Source organism: Malaya genurostris, chromosome 3 (assembly GCF_030247185.1).
Source record: "Malaya genurostris strain Urasoe2022 chromosome 3, Malgen_1.1, whole genome shotgun sequence".
NCBI lineage: Eukaryota > Metazoa > Arthropoda > Insecta > Diptera > Culicidae > Malaya > Malaya genurostris.
The window spans coordinates 4,038,292-4,051,610 of NC_080572.1; the positions used below are offsets into that span (position 1 = coordinate 4,038,292).

Here is a 13,319-nt window from a genome sequence, read left to right on the forward strand (position 1 = left end):
CGTCCAGGTACCGTTCGAAACCCGACCCCGTTTTGGTACAGATCCAGGACTGAGAGTCCACCAATCGAAGCAGGTTTTATGTATGAGATTAACATTAATTTGCTCGTGCGAAAATTTATTTTAAATAATGAATTCCGACCGCCCTGTTGAGTATGTTGAACTTTGAAACAATACCATTTTGCGGGAAGATTTTATAATCCCATGGGTTGCACCCTGTAACTGAGAGGGAATTAATTTTTAGCGGTCACAAGCAAATCCTTGCCTCGTCGGTGGTGTACCGTTGGCTTGATCCATTTCCACTATTTTCGCACACTAACGGGTCGAAATGGAAGCATACAATTTCAAAGAACAACACAAATTATGAAATTAATTACGATGTCGGAGTGGTTGTTTCAATCAGTGAGCGAACAATTTGTTCGACACTCTGGAAAATCGTTTCTGAACATTGCCGGTTGCCGCTTTTGTTTGCCAAATTGGGAATGGTTTTTTTTACCGTAGCAGCAGTAGGTTCGGAATTCAACAAGTACCTGTAGAAGAAGCGTTTGCGGTAGTTTTACCCTGAATTCCCAACTGAAGGCGTAGTTTAATCTTTTCAATAAAAGATAATAGGTCAACTATTTACACATGGCTATGTTTTGGTATTTTGGTAGCTTCAGTTTTATTGCCAGATCTTATCTAGATGTCAATATAAATAAACTCAATCATTTCGGTTTTATTTTTTCAAGAAAGTACATGTTCTTGCTTGAATTTTGCAAACATGTGCTCATATGTCGTGAAATGTGATGAAATCTTACTGTGACTAGCTTATCGAAAACAAACAATATCGTAAAACAAAACAGTAGAACAACACCAAAAAAATAAAACTACACGCAAAGTCTAAATCTAACTACATTTAAAGAAAAGTTTACCTCGTTTAACGCCTACTCTTAGGTGATATGTTTGGTTATGAGAAACGATTTTTGCTTAGCACTACCCTACATTACTTTTTGTGACAATGAAAATGTATATGTCAATGAAAAACTTGTCATCGCACAACTAAACTAGTGTTCCCACGTTGGAAATGTCGTCACTCTCATGTGGTTTTCTCCAAACGTCTTGAGTCGGATTTGAAGAAGACTGAGAGCACAATGCTGAATTGAACAGCTGTTTGGGACAGATCTTGTTGTCCAACATGGTATTGCAATTAGTGCCCAGTTTGTTATTTGATTGAATGAATTTATTAATCTGATGAACAGAGATCGAAGGAATCGCACTTTGAGCCGTTACCGGGAAACGCTGGTTTCGGGGCAACGTGTGAGCATTTTGACTGATTTCTGGCCTACTTCGTTGATCATTGTTTACAAACATTGGGTAATTATCGTCGTTAGGTTTTTTTTGGATTGTAGATTCACCTGAGCCTTCCATAGACGCAGGACTCGCCCTACTGACGCTCAGAGTAGGATTTGGCATGGAAAAATCCATGATGACATTGGCTGCCGATTCCTCCGCATCGAGCTCTTCCTGGAGTGACTTTAGAAGATAGTTTTTCTCTCGCAAAGCAATATCCGAATGTTTTAGTGTTTCATCGATTATTTGCAATTCGCTTTGACTTTTTTCGATGTTTCTATTGACTTTTTTTAAATTTTCTTCGAGTTGTTCAGGACTTTGATTAGGGATATTCATCTCGTAGCGTCTGATCCGATCGAACAGCTTCACCGCCGTTTCCTCCTCCTTGACAATCTGCTTGTTGAGCTGGACAATCTTTTCGAGCATTTTGATCTGCTCCTTAACGGCGGAGTCCTTCTCGGTGGTGGCAGCCGGTGGTGACTCGACATCACGGCTCACTTCCATCTCGGGAGATGCGGCAGTCGTGGCCTCAGAAGTGATTCCACTGTCGGCCGTGTTCAGATCCAGCTCGGTCGCCTCCGACAGTCCTTTCAGGTACGTTTCCAGGAGGTAGTTCTTGCCATGTTCGCGCTCACGGACGCGATGGCGATCCTCTTCGATTTTGTTGATTTGCATCTCGCGGTCCCTGTAAAAATCGTTGAGTATATTAAAACTTCTTTTTAATCATTTGATCGGTTTGTGAATTAGAATTCTATCCATTTTGAATTTTAATATTGTAATATAGCAATCAGGCTTCGCAGTATTTCAGCAGTTGGAGTTTTAGAATTTAAAGATTTGAGAATTCGAGTATTCGAGAATATAAACATTTGAGCATTTGTGCATTTGAGTATTTGAGCATTTGAGCATTTGAACAGTTGAACAGTTGAACAGTTGAACAGTTGAACAGTTGAACAGTTGAACAGTTGAACAGTTGAACAGTTGAACAGTTGAACAGTTGAACAGTTGAACAGTTGAACAGTTGAACAGTTGAACAGTTGAACAGTTGAACAGTTGAACAGTTGAACAGTTGAACAGTTGAACAGTTGAACAGTTGAACAGTTGAACAGTTGAACAGTTGAACAGTTGAACAGTTGAACAGTTGAACAGTTGAACAGTTGAACAGTTGAACAGTTGAACATTTGAACAGTTGAACAGTTGAACAGTTGAACAGTTGAACAGTTGAACAGTTGAACAGTTGAACAGTTGAACAGTTGAACAGTTGAACAGTTGAACAGTTGAACAGTTGAACAGTTGAACAGTTGAACAGTTGAACAGTTGAACAGTTGAACAGTTGAACAGTTGAACAGTTGAACAGTTGAACAGTTGAACAGTTGAACAGTTGAACAGTTGAACAGTTGAACAGTTGAACAGTTGAACAGTTGAACAATTGAACAGTTGAACATTTGAATATTTAATAATTTTGGCGCAATAGCATTTTAGTATTCAAACCTTTTCAGAATTTTAGCATTTTTAGAACTTTAATATGTATAAAATTCAGTCATTGTAGCATAATAGTTTTCAGTATTGAAACCTCTTTAGCATTTCATCTTAGCATTTCGCATTTAGCCTTATTGGCATTTTTATTTTTTTAGCATTTTAGTGTTTATGACTTTTTCGCATTTTAGTCATTTACAATTCTATCGTCCCACGTCATAAAGCCTAACTGCAGATGACAGATTCTCTTTACTTTTTGTTCCGTGAGTTACCGGAAAAAATTTATTTTTGACGCTTAACTTTTCGCATAACTTTCAAGTCAAAACAACAAGCATTCGATTTGTATCGGAATCTCTGAAGAGGCTCTCATTTTCAGTTAGGCACTTTTTAACACTCGTGAGACGATATAATTTAGCTTTTCCGTCACTTTACCCTTTATGGCTTTCTAATATTTTATAGCATGTACAACAATCTTTTGCAACATTTTAGGTTGTTTAGCTTTTTGGCATTTTTATTTTTTCAACACTTGAGCCGGTTTAGCATTTTTTTAAATTTATTATTATTGAAGGAATTTGGATGAGTAGAATTTTATTTCACGAATGTACTCAGGAGTAATCAAAAGAATTGTACCAAAGTCACAAATCCGACATTCGCTTGATTATCTTCCAGAATTTTTCTTGATGATATTGTAGTATTTCAGCGGTTCAGTTATTGTTTCAATTTAGCTTTTCATCACAATTCGTTCAATTCGTGAGCTCAAAGACAAAGCAAAGCCATTAAATTTTAATTGCTCGATTGTCACTTCCACCAGCTTCACTAAATAGTGACAAAGATACAAATTCAACGTCCAATTTTCTACTGCGTCAGGGTAACTCAGCTTGAACTCAATTAAACTGACATTCAGAAGCGAAGAATAATCACCTCGGCATATAAAACCTCGCAACCAATGGCCCCAGGAAGCAGACCGATTTCTTCTGAGACTTTTTCTATAGTTTTAATAAACATTAATCTCACCTAAGTTTAGTCAGTTGCTGCTGGATAATATCTCCCTGTTCGAGAATTAGCTTCATGAGGCGTTCAATTGAATTTTTCGACGACTTCGGATGAATCGTCGCCCCATGCGTCATCCACGCAAAAGAGGATTTCTGCGCTCTATGCCGCTTCCGTCGGACTATTGCACTATTGATACTTCCCGTGGGACTGCCGCGGCCACTGTCTTTGTCCCAACCAGCAACGCCCAGGCAGCCAGCGCCAGTAGACTTTACATTGGATGCTGATGCCTTCGATAATCCGTGAGATCCGTCTACGCGTCGGAGGACGAATTTTACCTTTAAACAAAAACAAACAATTTTTAAATGATATCAAGTACACTAGTCAATCGGACACTAACCTCCGGCTGTGCTTTACCCCAAGCTGACCATATTTGCCATATTTTGGTTTTACCGTCCAGAATCTGCTCCACCTGGCGCCATCGCTCAGTGATACAGTAATCCTTTAGCTGTACGGTCTCGGATTCCGAAGCCAAATTTTCTTGCTGCAACAACGCTTCAACGAGATCACCACAAGTCGTCTCGTCCGTCACACCCGAGATAAACCGTTGCTCTCCTTTGATCCATACTGGAATTTCCTCCGCAGAGTAGTCACTTACGGTCCCGCAGGACTCGTCTTCATCATCATCATTATTATCATCATCATCATCATCATCGTTGTCGTCGTCGCCGTCGTCGTTGTTGTCACTCACATCCACTTCGCCACTGATTCGATGAATCATAAGCGGATGGTTGCTCGGCAACACCCAGCACTCTTTGGAATTGGTAAACATAGTATCAGCACTCGGTAGCCCCTCGGCACCTTTTGTCGGCACAGCTGCGGCTGTCGACGCATGACTGGCCAGTGCACTGCTCAGCCGACTGACGACGGCGGTGCTGTTCATCGCTTATAATGATCACCGATCTTCTTCACCGATCACGAGGATAAACATGATTGACTCAGCGCCGTGGTCCGAACTAAAACGGAAATTGATAAAACGAGAAAAAAGCAATTTTAAGTTATTTGAGTATCGGGTATAAGCTCGAGGCGTGGGTTATGTGAAAGAAAAGGATGGTGGTATTTAAGAAGTCGTGGAATTGGAATGGCGTGACGGTAATTTCGGCCAGCTGTCAGTCGATCATGCAACAGGTGCCGTAAACCTTATTAGAACTGTGCATCTGTTCTGGATTGCTATGATTCGAACGTTCCTTACCCCTTTTTTCCCCACTACATTTATGTCAAATTTGACAACGCGAGTCATCTATCGGTGTGATGATGTCTACTGCCGTTTACATGGGAACCCGTTTCATGATCACTAGCTCTACCAGTGTGAGATCGTGCATACTTTGGATTGGATGTTTACCGATGAAAAGCATAATTACACTAAAATATCCGCAATTAGGGATGGTTCATTACATGATTGTTCAACCGGTGATGTTTGGTACTGGTTTCCGAGAAGTATTCGAGGCCATCACTTGCAGGGCCTACCACCGCCCACCCCATGCGAGATGGAGCTTCCATTACATCACCTACTTGCAGCGGACCTAGATTCCCACGTAACGTGTAGTTGGTGAGTGAAATGATCGTGAAGATGATAGTACTGCTGCCGCTGAGAAAGTGTCTGTGTCGAAACCTATGCTGAGTGCTCTCAAGATTATCGGATCCATGACCAAACAAAAAATAATAATCACCTAGCGGATTTGGCCATTTCAGTCAAGTCTCTTTGTTTTATTAGCAAGGAAAACCGTTCAAAACCATTGCAGTATTTTTTTTTCGTCCCCAATGTAAGATAATGACTACCAAATTGTTGATTGTGATGCTTATAATCCTGGCCCTTTTTGTTCAAGTGGAAATAATAACAATGGAACCAATATGCAATTAGCTCTTTAAAATTCCATATACAGTTAATTTGCATATGAGACGATAATAGCTTTACAGAAATTCGGGCATCGTGCCAAAACTTACAACAGTAGTTTTTGCTTTGATCACGGAAAGATAAGAATCAAAATTTTGTACCAGTTTTTAGTAATTTCTTCATTTTTTTTCCTACCCTTTCATTTTGCAACATCCGCCTTTTCTGCTTGGCTTGTTCGCAATAAACTGCAACGGTTGATTAGCGGCTCATTCGGGAGCTCGCATTATTTGCTGCCTGTGAGGAAACTGACTTCCTATCATTTATTTTGGGTGCAATTTACAGTTGGTGATTAGCAGTAGAAGCAGCTGCAGCTGTGTTTTAATTTTTGTTTTCGGTGGAACATCGGAACAGAGTTGTTTTGGCCGTAGTCTAACGATCAGGACAGTGAATTTAATGAATGCTGTTGTACATGTTATGCTTTTCCGCATAACCGTAACCAATAACGGAATTCAGGAAAGCCGGTTCCAGAGATAAGTGTTTACTTCTAACAAAAACATGGGGGCACAATCAGTCTTGCGTCAAAAACTGGAACAAAGTTAAAATCCTGTTTTCTTCCACCTAGTGGTGTAATAATGCCTTTCTCATATCTTAAAATAGTTTTCTTTGATTCTTGAAAAACAAAAAGGTTTGTACATCAACTAGTATAACCTACAGTGAGAAACAGTTCTCAGATCTGTAAGACCATCTCTTAGTAAACGAAATGAGTTCCACTATTGCAGGTACTTTCGAAACCGGAATCCGGGAACGGGTATAACCGAAGTCGGTTCGAGAAAAATTACTGGTCACCGCTTTTAGTGACGATACAAATATTTTAAAAATCTTCACTCCGTAATTCTGCAACCGGATGTCGGATACGGATGAAATTCAGGAATTCTCGACGAACTGAATCGAATGGTATATGACACTCGGCCGTCGTTTCAAAAGTCAGTTTTCACAGTGATTGCATAACCTTTCTATTTGAGAAAGGAAAAAATTCACACAAAAAGGGAGTGTATGATTTCCAATTAAACAAGTTTAGTAGCTCGATGCGTTAACAGTTCCAGCAGAAACGTCATGGTGAAGGTTTTTTTTTCTTTTTTTTTTTATTTAAAAGATTGAGCCGATTTTTTAAATAAACAATTTTTTGTATTCGATCTCGTTGTCACCCTTTTTCTAGGAGGAGAGAAGCTTCCATTTCCCTCCTGCGAGGATTAAGGGGCACTTTGTTCGTGGCTCGTCTCGTCGTCCATTGACGCATCCGTTGGATTTTTTGTATTCCGTCTTCTTTTCGTTTTCCTTGTTATTCGCAGTCTTGATCTCGTTGCTAGTTACTGTACAAGCACCTTGTTGTACATTGGTTGCAGTTGCTGTTTGGTGAGATGGTGAAGGTGTTTTTGAAACAGGAGCACTGCATTCACTAGTTTCCGTTGTTGAGCGGTTGTCTTTGTTTTTGTTTGTTTTGTTTGTTTTCGCAGTTTCAGCGCAAGGTTTGCCGTAGTGTGCAGGTTGTTCACAAAACTGACATGTAACCAGTTGATTTTCATACGTAATCGGCGTTTTATACGGATGTATTCCATCTTGACCACGAACGATGTAAGATGGGATTGCTTTACGTAGTTACATACGTACCATTCGCACGCCATACCGGATACCGGGGAAAAAATTCCGCCATACTTCCCTTTCGATGGAAAAAAAACTTCACCGTACTGAGACATACTTTCCCGAACATACCCATCGCTGGTCTGCGGGGGAAGGTCATGCACGCGTACTTCTATTCCACCATGTACACAGGGATTTTATATTTAAAATTGTCATGATCAACACTATGCACCTCGTTGTTAACCGAAGCGAATGCAATTGCATCTCTTTCACGTTTGAACATAATGTACACACAGTTAGACGTCTTGTTGAATTGAATTTCACTTACATTATTAGCGTCTAGATGCATTCGTACTTTAAGTAAGATTTCAATTTCGTTTGCTGCTGGTCTAACTTTGCAGCGCTTGAAATCAATACAAATTGATTTTTTTTTTTTATTTCAATTATAGAGGCTTTAACATCTTAGGTCATTCGCCTCTTCGGACCAGAAAATCTTTCTGACCCTATGTGCGGGGTTGGGAATCGAACCCAGGCGGGCTGCGTGAAAGGCATCGCCTTTCACGTAGGCCAAATTTCAGGCTTTGTTAAATCGTATTTGCCCATTTCGTACACTCTATTGTTCACTACACTGTATTGTCCTTGTTTCTGTTGTCTCGACCGTAAACGATTTGCGACTATGTCTGATGAGATGCGAGCACGAACTGAATTTTTTTCTGAAAATAGTCTAGTGTGCAATACCCCTGTTGAAATACTTTAGATACAATACTCCCGTAAAGTGTGAAAACATGATCATCATACGAGTGTCAACGAGATATATATTAGTGTATGTTTGAAAATGCATGTCGAGCCTCGAAAAGATTCGTTAATTCTGGTTTAGGCATTTCTGAAAAATCAAAGAGAACACCTTTTTGACCATTACTGGATGATCTTGTTTGACACACACAGACATTTTTTAACTTATCGAACTGAATCGAATGGCACATAACACTAGGCGCTCAGTCTAATTATCAAACTAATGATAACAATAAATATAAAAAGACAATAAACATACAACAAAATAGATAAACAAATAAGGAGTGTATCGAAAATAAGCTATCCACAAATTTTTCTTTCAAATTATGATGAAAAACGATATTTTATTCAAACTAAAAATTGATTCTTTATTGTACGAGGTTAACTTTGAGCATAAAGAAAATCGGATGAAATTTAAGTTATTCCTTCACGAGTTTTCGAACTTTTGATCGAACGCTCTTCATAAAGTTCCGGACAAGTATTGCATCGCATTTTTTGGACACTTGAGCCCAAATTTTTTTGAACTCCTGCATGTTCCCTGCTACCTAAACAGTCTTCTTGAAGACCCTCTTCACAATGTCCCAGTAACGTTCGATGGGTCGAAGCAGAGGCCAATTTGGTGGATTGATATTTTTCTCAACGAAATGTAAACCCTTTTCCGCAAGCCAATTGAGAGTGGTTTTGGCATAGTGAGCCGACGCCAAATCCAGCCAAAACAGTGGAGGTGTACTTTACTTCTTATATAAAGGCAGCAATCTCTTCTGGAAACACTCAGATCGATAGATTTCTGCATTTATAGTTCCGGTAGTGTAAAAAATGGTTTACTTCAAACCACAGGAACATATTGCTTGCCATACCAGTACCTTTCGACCAAGTTTCTCCACTTGAATCAACCTGTCCGCATCGCTCACATCCTCCCCAACGACGACAGTAAAGTATTGTGGACCTGAAAGGGTTTTTGAGTCCTCCTTTACATAACTCTCATCGTCCATCAAAACGCATGCATCCGGAGCCTGCAAAAGAATACAATTTCCGGGCCCTTGTTGCTGCTTACTTCTTCTCTTTTACACTTTGTTCCGAGATTTTCTGCTTCTTGTAGGTCTTTAGGTGATTTCGCCTCTTGATACGCTGGACCATTCCGACACTCGTTCCTGCTGTTTTGGTAAAATCACGTATTGACATTGTTCTTCATGATCAGAGATACAACTTTCTGGTCCAGTTTCGGGTTGGAAGAACCGGGTTTTCTGCCTCTTCCTGGTAGCTCATCCTAAGAATAATGTTCCCAAACTTATTAATTATGTTTTTAACACTGGCATGATGAGTTCCAAACCGCTTCGCCAATTTTCGCATAGTAAGACCCTTTTCACTCAGCCATGTGTCCAGAACTTTAATTTCCACTTCCTTTTCAATACGCGACATTTTGAAAACGCAGAATTTCAACCGCACAAACAAGTAAAGAATCGAAACCTGACAGCCAAACGCACAGCATACTGCGATCTGAGCATAAAAAACCATCACAAATACATGCGTACAACACAAATGTAAGTAGATAGCTTATTTTCGATACACTCCTTACCAAAATGATATGAACCGGAAAAAATAACAACTACTATAACGACAGAAACAAATGAAACAGTAGTAACAAAAACAAAAATTACAGTTCAATTAGATACCTTGATGCGTCTACAGCTTTCATCTGGCCAACAATATAGTGCAGTTAACAATAAGACGATTTCGAGATCATCAAAACTGAAGAGTCAAAAACACCGACAATACTGATTGCACGACTAAGATGAATTATTATTGACTTCAGAGAGAGCCGTTTAGTCAAATTGAAACCTAGTTGGAACGGAAATGCAACCCGACATGAACAAGGTACAAGAACTGCAATTGAAAAAATCTGATAACTCATTTTATTACAGTTCCTTTCAAAATACTAAACGAAAGTAGTCAAACACGCGGTACAATATTTCAAAGTACACTGCATTCGGTACGGCAAATCAACGGATTAATTAGTGATTAGGGAAATCAATGGCCCCACGCCTCACTGGTTGATACAAAGTAGAAACGGTCCGGTATGTGAATTCTGATCCCCTATCCATATTTGATAGGGAATAAAAAAATCGTTATACGTACCCGACCCATACCAGATTGAAACTAAAAAATCTTTTTTGTAGGGTACACAAACTCGCAAAATATGTATTTCTCAACTCAAACCAAACCCGAGCCCGTCGAACTCGAACTCTGCCTTCGTTACTGCCCAAAATTCCTCAATTGGTCGAAGATGTGGTCAATTTGGTGGATTCATGTCTTTAGGGACGAAAGTGACATTTTTGGTAGTATACCATTCTACCGTTGATTTCGAGTAATGGCAAGAAGCAAGATCTGGCCAGAAGACAACAGGATCCTTGTGGCTTCGAATCATGGGTAGAAGTCGTTTTTGTAAACATTCCTTGATGTATATTTCGCTGTTTATTGAAGCAGTGGTGATGAAGGGTTTCGAAATCTTACCGCAGCTACAAATTGCTTGCCGCATTCTGTGCACCATTTGTACACAATTTTTCGACGTTGTTCTGCTAAAAGTCCACGCATTTCGAAACAAACTAATGAAAACGAATAAACAACTATACAAGTGGTTTCTGGGACAGTCTTTGTGTATTTCTCAACTCCAACAAACCCGAGCCCGTCGAACTCGTTGTTGGCTTCGACTACACTCCACCGACTCTAAGTACAAATTTTTAAACTCGATCCGTTAAAAAATACCGATTACGTCGTCGATCTCACCGCTCTTGTCAATTGAACATTGCCATCAACTTTTGATGATTAGCACTCCGTCTCAAATTTCAAAATTGACTTTGGATTATTATACTCTTAGTGATGAGTTGGTGTTGGATTACAATAATATACTCTTCGATATGTTTTTGTCGCTTTATCGCGATTTTATTCAATGGACTAAACAATGAAGAAATGGCTGATGAGTTTTGTTCCGTGCTTACCAATAAGGTGGATATTCATTTGCCTATTCGTCGCCCTACCCGATCAGAGGCAAATAACACATGGATCAATAAGTCCCGAGACTAACAATGAAAACAACAATTTTTGCAAAATTTTTTTTTATTCATCAACATAATCACCTTCTAGGGTGATACAATGGTTTCTACGTTTTTCCAATTTTTCAATACCATGTTTATAAAAAAATTATCATTCGCTTCAAAATAAGCTTCAGTTTCAGCGATGACCTCCTCATTTGAGCCAAATCTTTTTCCCTGGAGCATATTTTTAAGATCAGCAAAGAGCCAGTAGTCACTGGGGGCTAAATCTGGTGAGTATGGGGGGTGGGGAAGCAGATCAAAGGCCAATTCGTTCAATTTCGCCATTGTTTTCATTGTTTTGTTCATTGCTGTTTTTGTTCCATCGAAAGCAATCGCGGCACCCACTTGGAAAAAACCTTTTTCATGCTCAATGTTTCATGAAGGATAGTAAATACACTTCCATATGATATCTGTGTCATCTCAGCAATCTCACGGAGCTTCACTTTACGATCTCTCATTATAATTTTTGTCATTTCACTCACATTTTCCGGTGCAACGGCTTCCACAGGTCTACCCGAGCGTTCCGCGTCATTTGTGTCGGTACGACCACGTTTAAACTCGGCGAACCATCGACAAATCGTTGCCTTTGATGGACAAGAGTCCAGATAACATTTTTCAATCCATTGTTTCGCTTGCACGGTGTTTTTACCCACTAAAAAACAATGTTTTATCAAAACACGAAACTCGGTTTTTTCTATTTTTTTAAACAAACTACAAAACGACTTTATTCCAACCTCGATAACTCAGCTGTTTCTGGTCGGATCGACTTAAAATTTTGACCCGTTTCAAGCAAAGGTTAGTACTCTAGAAAGACGTGGTTACTGGTTTACTACGAGCGCCATCTCTGCTTTAGTCTCGGGACTTATTGATCCTTGTGTTAGTTTATGTATACCTTAAGCTTAAAGAGCTTAAAGTGGTATTCGTGAGGTTGGATTAAGAATAATAGCTAACACAATTTCACTACCAACTATTATCAATGAGTTCAAAAAAGAACAATCGATTCAAGTATTACAACCTGGTATCAGTATAGGCAGCTGTGAACCTAATCTTTTTCTCAATAATTAATACTGGATGGAAAGACTTTTCTGTCATTCTCACATCTTCAGTTTAAAGTATCCACGTATGCAAAACGCTGGGTACTTATGAAATCTCCTACAACACTGGGAAACGTGCCATCGGAGTCATTTGGGCGATTCTGGTTTCATCTTTGTTCGTACAAGTTGAAAGGATAACGCTGATAAATAGTCATTAATTCCATAAATATTTTGATTGAATAAACTTGTGTAATCAGACACAGGAAACAGTACAAACGAAGGCTAACTTGATAACATTATTGTCACTTATACTAGGACAACACTAATTATTCATTTTCTATTTCAAGAAACTTGTGGACAACCCAGCAAAAAAAAGCACTACATCGGTCAATTAACTGACTTTGGTTCATTCTCCTAGTTTTTCTTCGTTTGGAAGGATAATAATTCATTAGCAAACCTGCCATTATCTCTCACAACATATATTTATTCTGCAACATTTTATCAGATCAGATCTCGGAAAACTGTCTTGCGGTGCGTTAAAGTCACACAACCGGTAAGGGTTCGGCGATTGTGATTGAACTAGAGTAAGATATTAATCTCTGTAACATGAGAATAAACACTTGCGTAAGCCGGTCCCGCACCCTGTTCCGAGGCTGTCGTCAAACGCGGTCATTTAATTCCACTCGCCAATCGATACTAATTACAACATACAAACACCGGTTCGTTGGTTCGTACTCCGGTGAATTGATCTATCATCGATCTACGTCGCCTATCCATAGGCAAGATCTATGCCTCGTCGCGTACGCCAAGAAGTGGCCACCACTTCTGGAATGACCTAGAGAGAGATTCATCTTACTGTTTCAATCTATTCAGAACGCGAAGAGCATCCAACGTATCAAAAGAAGCATCAACACTTGACTCACGACCTCCTTCCAACAGTGTGCCGTTCGGGTGCTTCTGAACCACTTCTGGTCACCGTAGCGGCTAAGTTATCGGCGTGTGAGATCAGCGTGCGTTGTTTGCAAGAAAAGAACCCGCAAACGAGCCACTTACATATAGGTTACAGACACCCCTTGTTTT

At 39.6% G+C, this 13,319-nt stretch overlaps 1 protein-coding gene across 1 annotated transcript in view; it reads right to left on the reverse strand.

The window, feature by feature from the left end:
* Nucleotides 1-629: 629 nt before the first annotated feature.
* Nucleotides 630-13,319, reverse strand: part of LOC131437100 (ras association domain-containing protein 10) — a 56,516-nt gene continuing 43,826 nt past the window's right edge. Inside the window, exons 3-5 of the mRNA XM_058606200.1 lie at nt 4,190-4,805; nt 3,814-4,127; nt 630-2,011 (exon numbers count right to left, since the gene is read on the reverse strand). Coding sequence (XP_058462183.1) covers nt 1,036-2,011; nt 3,814-4,127; nt 4,190-4,732 — 1,833 coding nt within the window. The 5' untranslated portion in view covers nt 4,733-4,805 and the 3' untranslated portion in view covers nt 630-1,035. The remainder of the gene's footprint in view (nt 2,012-3,813; nt 4,128-4,189; nt 4,806-13,319) is intronic.